Genomic DNA, 17,425 nt, shown 5'->3' with positions numbered 1-17,425 from the left:
TTAGGCGAATAGGCCAGACCATTAGAGACCTTTGGCCCAGAAGAAGGCCCTAGACCTGGATAGGCTAACTACAGGGGCTGAAACGTGTTGGCTTAGGGAGATGGATTGAGCCATTTTCCTCACCTGCCATCTCATTAATGTTTTTAGATATACCCAAGGTACCCAACATTAAGGGTGATGCATCTGGGTACCCCAAGGTATTTTTAACTTATCTGGATCCAACCATCTGTCCAGTTGTTCTTTATCTAAGAACTCCCTTCTTCTTCCGGGTCCATCACGAGGTCGAGACCGTCCTGGCGGAGCTGTGCTGCCGGAATTGGGAAAGGTTGCCTGTGACAAAACATGACACAAACTGTGTGTGAGGTTTCCTCTTCCCATGTGAGCTGACAGAATTCCTGTGACGTCAAACAGTTTCCAAATAAGAAAAAAGTCCCCTGTTTTTGTTCGAGCTGTCATAACTTGTGGTGTTGTAGCCCTTATCTAAGCGAAACATGCGTTGTCTACAGGGCAAACTGTAGATGTTTCAAAGTGTTGTCACCAGTAGTCCCTGGCACTGAAAGGGCACACACTGTGCATATTGTGCAGGAGCACGAGGCCACCACTCAGTCAGGTCCACCAATGGCTGAATGTGCCCTGTGCTCCAGGCTTTAATAAGTGGCGGGTGAAGCACAATGTGAATGGCGCTACAGCAGATCAGTGACTGAAAACCCCTATAAGTATAGCATATATATATATATGTTTTTATTGAAAGCAAAATGTTTTGTCTAATGCCAAACCTAAAGGAGAAAAGAGGCATGGGACAAAAAAGGATCGAGCCAGAGAGAAGAAGCGAAAAAGCTAAAAAATAAACAAATACCCAGCGAGAATGTACATTTTATAAATTGAAACTGTGAAGGGAAAAACCAAGAGGAGAGAGACATGCAGAGAGTGGAAGAAGGCGGAATCAGGGCACTGGGAGAGTGATAGACCAGGTGAAGAACAAACCTACAGATATAAAGGTTATAAGAAACCACAGTGAGACTAGAATAATGTGAAAAGAAATTGAGAGGGAGAAAAAAAGATTAAAAAAGAGGTCAAGACAGAAAAAGGCGAAAGAGAGAGATAGTCATGAGTAGGTGCATTCAAAATTGTATTTTCTCTTTTTGCAAAATGCCCTGAAAATTGCAATAATACTCAAATGGTGTGAAATGGGATTTGCCAATGTCTCACATGAAATTTTCATGCAAGAGCATTCCGTACATAAAAAAATATATAACGCAGGAAACTGGGAGGATTGTGCGGCAGAATCAGCAGAAAGTGGCCAGGATGGACAGAGAAGAAGCACATGGAGGGGAATTTGGATCAAAGGATGGGTTGAAAGACAGATGAAACAGCACATTAGGGAGAGAGCAACACAGAGCATGAGATGGGTATTTGGGAGGGGAGAAGAAGCACACAAGGGAGAGAGAACATCACATTAGGGAGAGAGCAACACGGAGCATAGGATGGGTATACGGGAGGGAAGAAGCACATAGGGGAGAGAGCTGAAAACACATGCTCACAGATTGACGAACTAAAAAGAAGAAAGTAGTTCCCTAAAAGTGAGCAGTTGAAGGATACAAGTCAGTTAAGCAAAGGGAGGGTTATGTTCCAAAGGAGGCACGAACACAAAAAGGACAAGATGAGATGAGGCAAGCCATCAGATACGAAACAAGCCGAATAAGCATGACAAAGCCAAGCACATGGTAAGCAATGGGCTGTAAACCCACTGGAAGTTCTTGGTAAGCCTGAATTATGTCTTTGGTAACTGTACAATTTGCATTGTCTGGTTGGTGAGACCTAGTGACACAGAATTGCATAATATTACATTTTGGTTGTTTCATGAATGTAATTTGTAGTGAGTGAGGGGGAAAAGACGAACAAAGAAGAAACAGATAAAAAATGAACGAGAAACAGGTGAAATGTGAAAATTAGAAACTGGAAATGATAAAAGGTAAAAAATGATTAGATAAGTTGAAGAGCTAAACCAGAGAAAGAGAAACACTGAAGCAAGAAGAGGGAAAACAAAGTAAAAAGGTGTAGCAGAAAAGAAGAGAAAAGTAAAAAATAAAGAACTAGAAGTAAATGTGCAAAAGAGGAAAAAATCAGAGAAAACCACGAGAGGAAAAAATGTGAAAAAAGAAAGGTAAGCCAAAAAAATGTGAAAAAGAGAGAAAGACCAAAAATAGTAACAGAGAAGAAAAAAGGATAAAGAAAAAAAACAGTAATACAACAAGAAAGACACAGCGAAAACAAGAAAGTGAGTGTGAAATTGTAAAAAAACAAAGAGAGAAAAAAGTGCAAAAAACAAATGATGTAATAACTGTCGGTAGATGGTAGAAAGACTAGAAAGAGACCCAGAAGGAGACAAGGCGAAGAAGAAGGGTCGAGAGAGACAACAAAGCCCTCCTTCCCCGGCCCAGAGAGAAGGGCAGGTAGCGACCAAAGGGCAGAGAAGGAGAAAAGGTACAAATGATAAACTGAGAGTAAATACTAAAAAAAGAAAAGAGAGGGACAAAGCATGAAAAGGAGAAACTGGGGGAGAGAAAAGGCAAAGGGGGATACTGAAACAGAAAAATGGCAAAACGAAACCTAGAGAAAGAGACAGCAGGTGAAAACGTGAACAATAAAGAAAGTGAAGATTGTGAAAGAGCTGCCCAGACATAGAGGGGGGGGGGATAAACGGAAAGAAACGTTGGAAAATAGAATGAAAAAGAAAGATGAGACATTGTAATGGGAACTTAATAGGAGAACTAGAAAATATGCAAAAAGAAAATGTGAAACAAGAGGAAGATAAATGTGAAAAGAGATGCGGGGGAAGGAGATCTGGGCCTCACAGGAGATGGAAATGGGAAAATAATCATTGAGAGGCAGAAAAGTATAAAAAGTCCACAGAGAGAGACAACATGAAAACGAGAGCACATAAGAGCCCTCTAGGAGAGAAAGTAAGAGAGTGCAAGGGGGGGAAGAGATGTTGTGAGGGAGACAAGAGAATAAGAACTGAAACGAGGAGAGTGAGTGTGAAAAAGAAACCAAACAGTGTGTAAAGGTGAAGGAAGAAACCCACTGAGAGAAGGAGGATGTGAGGAAGGGAGAAGTGGGAGTTCCGGAATGAGATGCCCGAGAGGGTGAGTGAGACACAGAGCTGTAATGGGAAGCAGGCTAAAGGCAGGTGCACAGTCAGTGTTCATGCTGATGAACAGACTAACCCCCCCCCCCTACACACAGGTGTGAGCAGGGTCATGCACTGAGTGAGCTATCAATCCATTAATTGCTGCCTGAGGGTGTCACTCAGTCCTTGGTACTCCTTCGCCAGGAGCGGTCTCCTCAGTGCCTAATTTGAGCCGGTGGTTTCTGGTGCTCGGCACTACCAGTTAATAGTCAACACCGCACTTATGACAGTCTGTCTCATGGTGGCGCTGTTTGTGCACTTTAAAGATGAGTAGAGCGATCGTTGTTTATTAATTCAATATACATTAATAAAAAAAAACAATACATGTTGCTTCCAACACTCTAAATATTCACACTTGTAGGAGTGTGATGGTTGGTAGTCGAGTAGGTCCTGTCATTAGCAGCGCTCACAGTGGCGATGTGTGGTGCAAGCGGCGGTGGCCTCCCGACGCAGGACCCGGCACTTATTTACTTACAAATTAAGCACTGCATCAGAGACTTCCTTCTAACCCACCTTCTCTCTCTTGCCATCTTAGTACCTCCCAAACCGGCCCACCTACAGAGCGCGAGGAAGACCCAGCTGCCTGACGCCATCCCGCCGCCCCCATCCCGGCCACTGCCTGCGGACCCCCGGCTACCCAAGAGCCCCCTGCCCCGGACCGACAGCAAGGATGAGCTGGGGCTGTCGGCAGTATCCTCTCTCATCGAGAAGTTTGAAAGGTGAGGCTGGGTGAGGGTTAGAGGTATGAGGTAGTGTCACAGGTGGGCAGGGGAGGGATCAGAGGTATGAGTAGCGTTCAGGGGTGGGCAGGTGAGGAATCAGAGGTATGAGTAATGTCATGGGTGGGCAGGGGAGGGATCAGAGGTATGAGTAGTGTCAGGGGTGGGCAGGTGAGGGATCAGAGGTATGAGTAGTGTCACCGGTGGGCAGGTGAGGGATCAGAGGTATGAGTAGTGTCAGGGGTGGGCAGGTGAGGAATCAGAGGTATGAGTATTGTCACCGGTGGGCAGGTGAGGAATCAGAGGTATGAGTATTGTCACCAGTGGGCAGGTGAGAGATCATAGGTATGAGTAGTGTCATGGGTGGACAGGTGAGGGATCCGAGGTATGAGTAGTGTCACTGAGGTAGGTAGGTGAGGGATCAGAGGTATGAGTAGTGTCACTGAGGTGGGCAGGTGAGGGATCAGAGGTATGATGTAGTGTCACTGAGGTGGGCAGGTGAGAGATCAGAGGTATGAGTAGTGTCACTGAGGTGGGCAGGTGAGAGATCAGAGGTATGATTTAGTGGCACTGAGGTGGGCAGGTGAAGAATCAGAGGTATGAGTAGTGTCACTGAGGTGGGCAGGTGAGGGATCAGAGGTATGAGTAGTGTCACCGGTGGGCAGGTGAGGGATCAGAGGTATGAGTAGTGTCAGGGGTGGGCAGGTGAGGGATCAGAGGTATGAGTAGCATCAGGGGTGGGCAGGTGAGGGATCAGAGGTATGAGTAGTGTCAGGGGTGGGCAGGTGAGGGATCAGAGGTATGAGTAGTGACACCGGTGGGCAGGTGAGGACTCAGAGGTATGAGTAGTGTCACCGTTGGGCAGGTGAGAGATCTGAGGTATGAGTAGTGTCAGGGGTGGGCAGGTGAGGAATCAGGGGTATGAGTAGTGTCACTGGTGGGCAGGTGAGCGATCAGGGGTATGAGTAGTATCACTGAGGTGGACAGGTGAGGGATAAGAGGTATGAGTAGTGTCACCGGTGGGCAGGTGAGGGATCAGAGGTATGAGTAGTGTCAGGGGTGGGCAGGTGAGGGATCAGAGGTATGATTAGCATCAGGGGTGGGCAGGTGAGGGATCAGAGGTATGAGTAGTGTCAGGGGTGGGCAGGTGAGGGATCAGAGGTATGAGTAGTGACACCGGTGGGCAGGTGAGGACTCAGAGGTATGAGTAGTGTCACCGTTGGGCAGGTGAGAGATCAGAGGTATAAGTAGTGTGACTGAGGTGGGCAGGTGAGGAATCGGAGGTATGAGTAGCCACCGGTGGGCAGGTGAGGGATCAGAGGTATGAGTAGTCCCGGTGGGCAGGTGAGAGATCTGAGGTATGAGTAGTGTCAGGGGTGGGCAGGTGAGGAATCAGGGGTATGAATAGTGTCAGGGGTGGGCAGGTGAGGGATCAGAGGTATGAGTAGTGACACTGAGGTGGGCAGGTGAGGGATCAGAGGTATGAGTAGTGTCACCGGTGGGCAGGTGAGGGATCAGAGGTATGATTAGCATCAGGGGTGGGCAGGTGAGGGATCAGAGGTATGAGTAGTGTCAGGGGTGGGCAGGTGAGGGATCAGAGGTATGAGTAGTGACACTGAGGTGGGCAGGTGAGGGATCAGAGGTATGAGTAGTGTCACCGGTGGGCAGGTGAGGGATCAGAGGTATGAGTAGTGTCAGGGGTGGGCAGGTGAGGGATCAGAGGTATGAGTAGCATCATGGGTGGGCAGGTGAGGGATCAGAGGTATGAGTAGTGTCAGGGGTGGGCAGGTGAGGGATCAGAGGTATGAGTAGTGACACCGGTGGGCAGGTGAGGACTCAGAGGTATGAGTAGTGTCACCGTTGGGCAGGTGAGAGATCTGAGGTATGAGTAGTGTCAGGGGTGGGCAGGTGAGGAATCAGGGGTATGAGTAGTGTCACTGGTGGGCAGGTGAGAGATCAGAGGTATAAGTAGTGTGACTGAGGTGGGCAGGTGAGGAATCAGAGGTATGAGTAGCCACCGGTGGGCAGGTGAGGGATCAGAGGTATGAGTAGTCCCGGTGGGCAGGTGAGAGATCTGAGATATGAGTAGTGTCAGGGGTGGGCAGGTGAGGAATCAGGGGTATGAATAGTGTCACCGGTGGGCAGGTGAGAGATCAGGGGTATGAGTAGTGTCACTGAGGTGGGCAGGTGAGAGATCAGAGGTATGAGTAGTGTCACCGGTGGGCAGGTGAGAGATAAGAGGTATGAGTAGTATCACTGAGGTGGGCAGGTGAGGGATCAGAGGTATGAGTAGTGTCATGGGTGGGCAGGTGAGAGATAAGAGGTATGAGTAGTATCACTGAGGTGGGCAGGTGAGGAATCAGAGGTATGAGGTAGTGTCACAGGTGGGCAGGGGAGGGATCAGAGGTATGAGTAGCGTTCAGGGGTGGGCAGGTGAGGAATCAGAGGTATGAGTAATGTCATGGGTGGGCAGGGGAGGGATCAGAGGTATGAGTAGTGTCAGGGGTGGGCAGGTGAGGGATCAGAGGTATGAGTAGTGTCACCGGTGGGCAGGTGAGGGATCAGAGGTATGAGTAGTGTCAGGGGTGGGCAGGTGAGGAATCAGAGGTATGAGTATTGTCACCGGTGGGCAGGTGAGGAATCAGAGGTATGAGTATTGTCACCAGTGGGCAGGTGAGAGATCATAGGTATGAGTAGTGTCATGGGTGGACAGGTGAGGGATCCGAGGTATGAGTAGTGTCACTGAGGTAGGTAGGTGAGGGATCAGAGGTATGAGTAGTGTCACTGAGGTGGGCAGGTGAGGGATCAGAGGTATGATGTAGTGTCACTGAGGTGGGCAGGTGAGAGATCAGAGGTATGAGTAGTGTCACTGAGGTGGGCAGGTGAGAGATCAGAGGTATGATTTAGTGGCACTGAGGTGGGCAGGTGAAGAATCAGAGGTATGAGTAGTGTCACTGAGGTGGGCAGGTGAGGGATCAGAGGTATGAGTAGTGTCACCGGTGGGCAGGTGAGGGATCAGAGGTATGAGTAGTGTCAGGGGTGGGCAGGTGAGGGATCAGAGGTATGAGTAGCATCAGGGGTGGGCAGGTGAGGGATCAGAGGTATGAGTAGTGTCAGGGGTGGGCAGGTGAGGGATCAGAGGTATGAGTAGTGACACCGGTGGGCAGGTGAGGACTCAGAGGTATGAGTAGTGTCACCGTTGGGCAGGTGAGAGATCTGAGGTATGAGTAGTGTCAGGGGTGGGCAGGTGAGGAATCAGGGGTATGAGTAGTGTCACTGGTGGGCAGGTGAGCGATCAGGGGTATGAGTAGTATCACTGAGGTGGACAGGTGAGGGATAAGAGGTATGAGTAGTGTCACCGGTGGGCAGGTGAGGGATCAGAGGTATGAGTAGTGTCAGGGGTGGGCAGGTGAGGGATCAGAGGTATGATTAGCATCAGGGGTGGGCAGGTGAGGGATCAGAGGTATGAGTAGTGTCAGGGGTGGGCAGGTGAGGGATCAGAGGTATGAGTAGTGACACCGGTGGGCAGGTGAGGACTCAGAGGTATGAGTAGTGTCACCGGTGGGCAGGTGAGGGATCAGAGGTATGAGTAGCGTTCAGGGGTGGGCAGGTGAGGAATCAGAGGTATGAGTAGTGTCAGGGGTGGGCAGGTGAGGGATCAGAGGTATGAGTAGTGTCACCGGTGGGCAGGTGAGGGATCAGAGGTATGAGTAGTGTCAGGGGTGGGCATGTGAGGAATCAGAGGTATGAGTATTGTCACCGGTGGGCAGGTGAGGAATCAGAGGTATGAGTATTGTCACCAGTGGGCAGGTGAGAGATCATAGGTATGAGTAGTGTCATGGGTGTGCAGGTGAGGGATCAGAGGTATGAGTAGTGTCATGGGTGGGCAGGTGAGGGATCCGAGGTATGAGTAGTGTCACTGAGGTAGGTAGGTGAGGGATCAGAGGTATGAGTAGTGTCACTGAGGTGGGCAGGTGAGGGATCAGAGGTATGATGTAGTGTCACTGAGGTGGGCAGGTGAGAGATCAGAGGTATGAGTAGTGTCACTGAGGTGGGCAGGTGAGAGATCAGAGGTATGATTTAGTGGCACTGAGATGGGCAGGTGAAGAATCAGAGGTATGAGTAGTGTCACTGAGGTGGGCAGGTGAGGGATCAGAGGTATGAGTAGTGTCACCGGTGGGCAGGTGAGGGATCAGAGGTATGAGTAGTGTCAGGGGTGGGCAGGTGAAGGATCAGAGGTATGAGTAGCATCAGGGGTGGGCAGGTGAGGGATCAGAGGTATGAGTAGTGTTGGGGGTGGGCAGGTGAGGGATCAGAGGTATGAGTAGCATCAGGGGTGGGCAGGTGAGGGATCAGAGGTATGAGTAGTGTCAGGGGTGGGCAGGTGAGGGATCAGAGGTATGAGTAGTGTCACCGTTGGGCAGGTGAGAGATCTGAGGTATGAGTAGTGTCAGGGGTGGGCAGGTGAGGAATCAGGGGTATGAGTAGTGTCACTGGTGGGCAGGTGAGCGATCAGGGGTATGAGTAGTATCACTGAGGTGGACAGGTGAGAGAGAGGTATGAGTAGTGTCACCGGTGGGCAGGTGAGAGATCAGAGGTATGAGTACTGTCACTGAGGTGGGCAGGTGAGGGATAAGAGGTATGAGTAGTGTCACCGGTGGGCAGGTGAGGGATCAGAGGTATGAGTAGTGTCAGGGGTGGGCAGGTGAGGGATCAGAGGTATGAGTAGCATCATGGGTGGGCAGGTGAGGGATCAGAGGTATGAGTAGTGTCAGGGGTGGGCAGGTGAGGGATCAGAGGTATGAGTAGTGACACCAAAATGGCAGGTGAGGACTCAGAGGTATGAGTAGTGTCACCGTTGGGCAGGTGAGAGATCAGAGGTATAAGTAGTGTGACTGAGGTGGGCAGGTGAGGAATCAGAGGTATGAGTAGCCACCGGTGGGCAGGTGAGGGATCAGAGGTATGAGTAGTCCCGGTGGGCAGGTGAGAGATCTGAGGTATGAGTAGTGTCAGGGGTGGGCAGGTGAGGAATCAGGGGTATGAATAGTGTCAGGGGTGGGCAGGTGAGGGATCAGAGGTATGAGTAGTGACACTGAGGTGGGCAGGTGAGGGATCAGAGGTATGAGTAGTGTCACCGGTGGGCAGGTGAGGGATCAGAGGTATGATTAGCATCAGGGGTGGGCAGGTGAGGGATCAGAGGTATGAGTAGTGTCAGGGGTGGGCAGGTGAGGGATCAGAGGTATGAGTAGTGACACTGAGGTGGGCAGGTGAGGGATCAGAGGTATGAGTAGTGTCACCGGTGGGCAGGTGAGGGATCAGAGGTATGAGTAGTGTCAGGGGTGGGCAGGTGAGGGATCAGAGGTATGAGTAGCATCATGGGTGGGCAGGTGAGGGATCAGAGGTATGAGTAGTGTCAGGGGTGGGCAGGTGAGGGATCAGAGGTATGAGTAGTGACACCGGTGGGCAGGTGAGGACTCAGAGGTATGAGTAGTGTCACCGTTGGGCAGGTGAGAGATCTGAGGTATGAGTAGTGTCAGGGGTGGGCAGGTGAGGAATCAAGGGTATGAGTAGTGTCACTGGTGGGCAGGTGAGAGATCAGAGGTATAAGTAGTGTGACTGAGGTGGGCAGGTGAGGAATCAGAGGTATGAGTAGCCACCGGTGGGCAGGTGAGGGATCAGAGGTATGAGTAGTCCCGGTGGGCAGGTGAGAGATCTGAGGTATGAGTAGTGTCAGGGGTGGGCAGGTGAGGAATCAGGGGTATGAATAGTGTCACCGGTGGGCAGGTGAGAGATCAGGGGTATGAGTAGTGTCACTGAGGTGGGCAGGTGAGAGATCAGAGGTATGAGTAGTGTCACCGGTGGGCAGGTGAGAGATAAGAGGTATGAGTAGTATCACTGAGGTGGGCAGGTGAGGGATCAGAGGTATGAGTAGTGTCATGGGTGGGCAGGTGAGGGATCAGAGGTATGAGTAGTGTCACTGAGGTGGGCAGGTGAGGAATCAAAGGTATGAGTAGCGTCACCGGTGGGCAGGTGAGGAATCAGATCTATGAGTTCATTATACAAAGCAATTAATTTCCAGTTCCAGATCTAGGCCTCCTTCGAAGGTGGTTGGCATCCCCTTGGGCTGATGGAAGGGGATGTACATCAGATAGAGAGAAAGTAAAACTGATCTGGGGCCCGGTTAGAAGGTGGCTTGAAGTCTTGTTGGGCTGATTCCATAGTATGTACAACAGGTAAACCTCAGACGACATACCTGCGGCCCTGTTTAGAGGTGATTTGATGTGTTGTTGGCTCAACTCCTTGTCTTGTGCATCAGATATGGAGCAGGTAATCTAAGCCTGAGGTCTTGCCTGAAGGTGGTTTGTTGCCTTATTTACTTAACCCCATGGATGTGTAGTTCATGGACATAAAAAATCATGGCTTCTGGTCCTCTATGGCAGCGGTTTGGCATCTCATTTGATTTAGCACATTAGTGATTCTCACATGGAGATCTTGGTTCACAGGTCCAAGAACATGATTGAAACATGTTTGAAGTTACCTTTGAACTTGTTTTAACTTGTTCCAGGAGTATGTCTTCAGTGCAGGTCCCACAGATGGTTGCTTGGTGCAGACCATCATCACATAGAATGAGTGCCTCTCATGAATGAGGATAGCATAACACAGAGACCTCCACATGCCTCTCCGTGCCTTGGTGGCACTCATCCCTGTGAGAACCTCTTTCAAGCAATGTGATCAGGTCCTTCAGCTGAGGCTCGCCCCTCGCGCCCACGCTACACTTCCACTCCTAGGCCATGGGTATGGGGTTGTGCTAGGTTGATTTGGGAAGGCACACAAGATCCTTTTGTTCCCTGGGTACTAGCTTGCACAATCTACAGGGGATCTGTAACATAACATTCTGATTGAGGTGGTCTTCTTTTCACAGAGAGCCCATAATCCTAGCGGTGGATCGAAGCGCCCTGTGTCCCAGCCCAGGGACAGACTCGACTCTGGAGACTGGATCCAACAGTGACGCATCGCAGGCCAGCGGTCCTCCTGAGCGGCGGGGCTCCTTGGAGTCCAGCTGCAGCCTGGGTGAACATTTGCACAAGCTGATGGACATGGCAGAGCTCCAGGACCCACCAGAGCGGGGAGGGTATACCACAGACAGCCTGGAGCGTCGGCACTGCTTGAGGGTCTCGGCCGCCCTCCCGGCTCATGATAGCGGTGGGAAGGTGGCCAACAGGGACAGCGGCATAGACAGTATCAGTTCACCCTCCTACAGCGAGGAAATTTGCTTTATCAGTGGGGAGCAGGCGCTGGACGCCAAGGACTCTGAGGACTGCTCCGAGCAGGCAGCGGGCACCACCGCACTGCCCATCCTCACCCGCAAAAGGCGCTCAATGCGGGACTCTGAGTTGGACAGTGACCTAGAGGAGGGTAGTGCGGATGAGTCAGATGTGCACCAGATACAGAGGCTGGACTCCTGTGAGGTAAGGACCCCTTGCTGAATGCAGAGGAGGAGGGAAGGAGGTGGAACCAGGAGTTGTGAAAGTTGCAGGGACCACACTATGCTACAGGAGGCGCCATGCAGTGATGTTGGCCGGGCCGGTCCCCATGGGTTGTGGAAGTTGTAGTTCATACTCTGTAGATAAAGGGTTACTAGACAGTGGTACAGAAGAGCCCACTCCTTGAGGGGCTGAAGAGCTGCTGTTGGTACCCCTGCTGTGCCAGCGTAGTACAACACGTGTACCTGAGCCACAGGGATGCTGTGGAGCTAGTGACGTAGGGGTACAGTAGTAGTTCTTGTCAGTCTTAGTCCTCCACCAGTGCTGTGGTTCTCCTGTGATGCTGTAGCTTTGCAGTAGCGGTGAGAGCTGTGCTGAATTATTGTTTGAGTGATGCTTGTACGGTGCTGTGGTGGTTGTGTAGCAATGCAGTGCTGTCATGTTGTAAAATTCCCATAGCGCCAGTACCGCAGTTTTGTTGTGGCCTTGCTGCAGTGGTCTGGTTGTTATGCTACAAAGAAGTTTTGTAATTTGTGTGTGTAATGTTAATCTGTTGTGCTCTAGGGGACAGGAGACGTGCTGCTTTGACGGTGCACTGGCCCAGTAGCAATGTGTAGTTAGGCTGCTGCTGTTCATTAGCGATAATATTGGTGTACCGGGCTACTTTATACATTAGTGTTCTCGTTAAAAGTAGATACTTTCCACAGTTTTGCAGCTTTGCTACTATTAAAAACAAGAAAACACATTTATGTGGGGGTGCTGTGGACCTCTGAGGGTCCCGGTTGACTTAACAAATTGACCTTTGAGCCTTAGGTGAACCAGTGAGAGTTGACAGGGTTTACTGCCCCACAGATTTGAAACCTACAAAACCGCAAGAAGCACAATCTAGAAAGTCTTTATTCCCAAGAGGATAAATGGAGAAGTGCTAAAGACTGAGGCCTCAGAGCAGAGATTGCTTGTCAGTGACGATGGACAGCTTACAGAATTAAATACAATCTTACAAACAGTGCAGAACATGTGTTGTTATGTATTCAGAAAGTTTCACATGAAAAAACATAATGAATAAATAACAAACCATGGTACAATTTCAGAAATACTGGGACCAAAAATACTATTACAGGTTGAACTTAGAGAGGGTCTTGGCATAGTAAAAGCCTACCTTCTGGCCATCTCATGCAACTCAGGTCTTACAGGGTCTAGTGAACATATCTGTTTGTTCTCATAAAGTGAGTTTTATCAGCATTTGTTCAGATGATGCCGTGTTGTTTTTCCAAGTACATCCCACTCAGAACTATCCTTTATTCTCAACCAAAGGAGCAGTGGGAGATTTTCCAGGGTAGTTTCTATGAGTGTTGACTAACCCTTCTGCAGTTTGATTGGCTTCTCTTCTCAAGAGCAATTAAACTACAGCAGCATTGAATGCACTACATAACATTACAGCTTGTGGTTTGTTAATGATTTAACGGTTTATGCTTCACCTTCATAGTCAAAAGTTTTGGTGTCGGTGAAGAAGTACAAATGTGCTGGTGGTCTGATTGTAATTCCAGAGTGAGGGAAGGGAGCTCCCAGGGGGTTTCATGGTTTGTGCTTTCTTCACCATAAGCAGCAAAGAAATAGATTTGAAGATGTAGGCCCCTTTTAAAAGCAAAGCTGTTCCGTCAGGACTGACCTTTAACAGCATTTCAAAATTTCCAGTTTTGTGATATTAAAATTTGGGTCTTGTTGCTTTATTTTGACGAGATGATCACAGTCATGTTTCAAAGCCAGGTGTTCTATGCAAAAAGGCCTCACGGGTACCCATGTTCAATGCCTTTTTTAAGAAGAAATCAACATTTGTGTACAAATAAATCACAGTTTATAGCTGCTATTTCTCTGATGCCCCAATAACTGGTCAACGGCAAGTTATCCAACAGTTGTACCTAAGTAAGGTTATGCATGCAGTGGGCTTGCTGTTCAGATTGGTAAATATTTGCCTGGATTTCTTAGGGACAGTCGTTTTCTACACTGCAGAAATTCAACCAGGTGTGAAGTGTGAAACTCATTTCACTGTCTGCTAATAGACCAGATAATAAAGGCATCTGTGTAAACTTTGCAGATAATTAAATGATGTCTATAAGGATTCATTATGTCTATTAATCATTTGTGAAAGGATTAATATAATCAAAAATAAAGATTTTCAAAATTCACCACAAACAGATTAACCAGTGTAGGGGTGAGAGTAGCTCCCATTGCTGTTCCTCTGGTGTTCAGAATTTCATCTTTGACCACAAATGCTTCTGCCTGTGGAATATTAATACACAGGGACTCCGTTTCTATGGTCACAAGGATATTGTCGTTCTGATCAAAGGTGAGGTCTCCAATTATTTTCATCATCTGAGTCTAATCTTTGAAAGGTGCTGCTGAACGTTTTACAAGTGGTTTATTGAAGTGGTCAGTGTACAGTGTAGTTGGCCTATGGTTCCAGCAATGATTGACTCCCTGTAACAAGGGCTGTAGCTGGATGACCATATTGCTGGACTTTTAATCAGTTGGTCAATAATGCTGATACTTTGGGATCAAAACTTTTTAAGAATGTAGCTTCTTGTAAAGTCTTTTTACAACCAATATGTAGTAAGTGTCTAAACCAATTTCCGAAGTTTGCTGGTAGGGGCTAGAGACTTTTTGTAATGATTGTCCAGTACCAAAGATACAAGAACAGAACGGTGTCAGATGTTCTAATGCAAAATTGCATGCTGGTCCGTAGCCAATGACTTTCTCCGCCTGCCCAGTTAGAGGCTGCTTGGCCTTTAGGATAGCCCAAAGCAGGTGAAGAATGGAGCTCAAAACTTCAAAATAAACAATTCTCAAAAAAGGAGAAAACACAAAAGAAACCAGAGAGAGCTCTAAAAAATAACAAACATGCTCTTAGGAGGAGTTGCGGATGTGAGCTAGCAAACAAGGGAAAATGCTGTCCAACGCGATGGTGCCAGGTGGCATCATTAGCTTGAAGTCTCCTTAGGTAGCCCACTACTATTCATGGCCTGCAAACAAATGTCATAAATCTGTATTGGTTAGGCGGAGCAAGGAGCCTGGCAGTGCCCCGCCATCATCGTTTTTCTTGCCACCATCTTGGATCTTGACAGAAATGCTGGCCCACGGCACAGATGAGCTGTCATGTTCTACCCAATCTCCACAAGCGCCACTCTCCTGGAAAATGCCCAGAACCACTTCTGCCAGGATTACTCACGTTCAGGCGAAAAAGTGCAGGCTCGTAGCGATTCCTGACCATACGGTGAGTCAAGACAGTCCTCCGAAGGATTAAGTTGCAATAGACCCCTCTGCCATAATCTGTGAAGTTCAGGTTAACAAGGCCTCCACCTTTATCTGCTGCTTTGGTGGTGGCCGGGGTATTGTGCTAGAGATTTTTTAATGTTTGAAATTTCATTTTAGATAAATGTATTCTAACTTAGCTGTTCACTGATTCCAGTTCATCCATCCCAGTTAGATTTCATGGTTAATATTTCACAGTTCACTGTGGCTAATGGGAGATGGAGAGAGGACGGGTGCAACCTTTGGGATTTGTTGAGGATTCATAGACTGTTGCTGTCCTGGAGCTGTAGAAAGCTGTGGTTCTCTGGCAGTGCTGTAGCTGTGCTGTTTTGATGCTGTACATGTGCTGTGGTGAAACTGGAGTGGCATTGAACTGGTGCCACAACAGTGTATCCTTTGGCCTCTCACACATTCATGTGGCTTTGCTTTTAGAGGAGCTACTGACATGCTGTGCTGAACCGAATGTAGTGAGGTGAACATTGCAATTGTGCTGTAGCTCTGCTTCCATGTTGCTGTAGGTTTGCTGTCGTGGTGCTGCACCAAGAGCTACTGTAGCTGTTTTGTGGCAGTGCTGGAGTGCTGTTGGTTGTGAAGCTTCTCATGGTTTGGCTCGGCAGCCAGCTGTCGCCAGACACTTATGTGAGCATCACCAGGAGAGGGGCTTTGGCTCTGCCCACATGTTGGGAGACAACAGCTCATTTTTTGATTGCTCAAAAAGTTGTGTGCATCCACAAAAAAGTGCTTCCCATCCACACAGCTGTGATTATTTTGTTTATCTACCCTAATGCCTGAGCTTGAACTTTCACGGGCAGACTCATGACACTGTAATGCTATTAAAGTGTCCTAGATAAGTAGATACTATTTGGTGTCTTTCTCTGGCGGCAGCACAGATGGGAGGAAGACCAACATTAACCTAATGGATTTTTAGGTCTGGCTTGACAGTGCATACATAAGCCAGACCTACTGGCATTGCCAATCTTTGTTTAATGCAGTAGCAATGCTGTTGCTGTACTGTGGTGGTGCAGAAGTTGTACAGTATTGGTAATGCAGAAATGCTGTGGTGCTAGGGCGGTGGTGTGGTGGTAATGCTCTGGTACTGTATACAGTGCTGTAGTGTTGCTGAGGCCTTGCTATTACCACACCATTGTAAATGTTTGTCAGTGCTGTAGCAGTGTTTTAAAGGTGGTGCAGCAGTTCTACACAACACTCTACCAGTGCTGTAGAGGTACTGCAGCATTCTTTTACAAGTATTGGGGCGGTACTGTAGAAGTCCTTGAGCAATACTGAAAGTAGTGCTGAAGTAACATTTTTGTGAGTGCTGTGGAACCCACAGTGCAGGTTCACGTGCTGTAGTAGTGCTGTAGCTGCGTTGGAGTGGCTGTATAGTAATGCTGTACCAGTGCTGTTGCCGGGTGCTATAGCAATGGCCTGGTGGTGCAGTACTCACAATGCTGTGGTGGTGCTGTAGTCATGCTCTTGTGTTGTAGGCGTGCTCTTGTTAGAATGTAACAGTGTGTGGGTAGTGCTGTACCACTCCATTAATAGTGCTGGAGCGCTTAGAGGCACTGATCGATGCTGCAGAAGTGATGCTGTGGCTCTTGAGGTGCAGGATTGGGGTCCTGCTGTTATTGTTGCAGTTGTGATGCTGTGCCAGTGCTCCTGTGGTTCTTCATTGGCTTTGCAGTGGTGCAGCATCCATCTTGCAGTTGTGCTGTGGTAGTGCTGGTGGCCCTGTTACATTTTGGGCTGGTGGTATAGTGGCGTAGCAGCTGTGTATCACTTCAGCGGGGTGCAGTGCTGCAATGGTGCTCTTCCAATGCTCTATTTGTACTATAGTAATGCTAAAGTACTGCTAAAATTGTGCTGTAGCATTGCTGCATGTTTGCCAGCATGCGTCTGCAGTGCTGTGGTCGTGTTGGTGCTGCATTGTAGTTGTACTAAAATGGGGCTGGAGGGTGCTATGTTCATACTTTTGCAATTCCGCGGATGTGCTATAACAGTGCTGTGATAGCCAGTATACAGCAAACCTGCAGGACTGGATTGAGTCAGTAGTGCTGTAGTGGGGTAGGCATGCTGTGCTGTGGTGATGTTGGAGCTGTGCTGTAGTTTTAATGAAGAGGGGCTGTAGTGGTGTTGTGGTCATACTTTTGCAGTGCTGTGGTTGTGCTGCAATAGTGCTGTAGTATTGCTGTATATTGGCTATGGTGAGTAAGTAGTGCTGTGGTGAGTGAGCAATACTGTTGTGGGTAGGCATGCACTGCTCTAGTGGTGTGCGTCTGCTCTAGCCATGCAGTCATGTGTCAATGGTGGTGCTGTAGTTTAGAACTTGCAGTACCTCTGCTAAGTTGCATTTTTTCAGTGCTGTAGCGCTGCAGGAGAGTTGGAGTGTTGTAAACAGTCTGTGGCTCTGGTGCAACCGTGCTGTCGTAGTGCTCTTTTAGTGCTGTAACCACGCTTCCACAGTAGTAGGTGTGCTGTGATGCAGTACTCTGGTGCTGTGGCAGTGTAGTGCAGTGATGGTGCTGTACCATCACTGTTCTGTAGCCGCTTTGCTAAAGTGCTGTAGCTGGTGGAGCTGGGGCGGTACTGTACTTGTGCACTCATGGTGCTGTTTCATAGGTATACTGGTGCTCTAGCCGTGCTGTCTTAGTGTTAGAGTGCTGCAGTCTCTGCGCTTTAGCTGTGCTGTTGCCTTAGTGCTGATGCAGTGGTGTGTTCATCGT

The 17,425-nt window shown here is 48.7% G+C and overlaps 1 protein-coding gene across 6 annotated transcripts in view; it reads left to right on the top strand.

Annotated features, from left to right (window-relative positions):
• The window catches only part of FGD1 (FYVE, RhoGEF and PH domain containing 1), a 226,642-nt gene that overhangs the window by 155,318 nt on the left and 53,899 nt on the right, over window positions 1-17,425 (top strand). For all 6 annotated transcript variants that reach the window (XM_069209353.1, XM_069209352.1, XM_069209355.1 and 3 more), the window contains exons 3-4: window positions 3,726-3,909; window positions 10,832-11,378. In XM_069209353.1, coding sequence (XP_069065454.1) covers window positions 3,726-3,909; window positions 10,832-11,378 — 731 coding nt within the window. The remainder of the gene's footprint in view (window positions 1-3,725; window positions 3,910-10,831; window positions 11,379-17,425) is intronic.

The sequence above is a fragment of the Pleurodeles waltl genome, chromosome 10 (genome assembly GCF_031143425.1).
Source record: "Pleurodeles waltl isolate 20211129_DDA chromosome 10, aPleWal1.hap1.20221129, whole genome shotgun sequence".
Taxonomy (NCBI): domain Eukaryota; kingdom Metazoa; phylum Chordata; class Amphibia; order Caudata; family Salamandridae; genus Pleurodeles; species Pleurodeles waltl.
The sequence above is the reverse complement of the archived record's forward strand: the minus strand, read 5'-3'. Positions and strand labels throughout refer to the sequence as shown.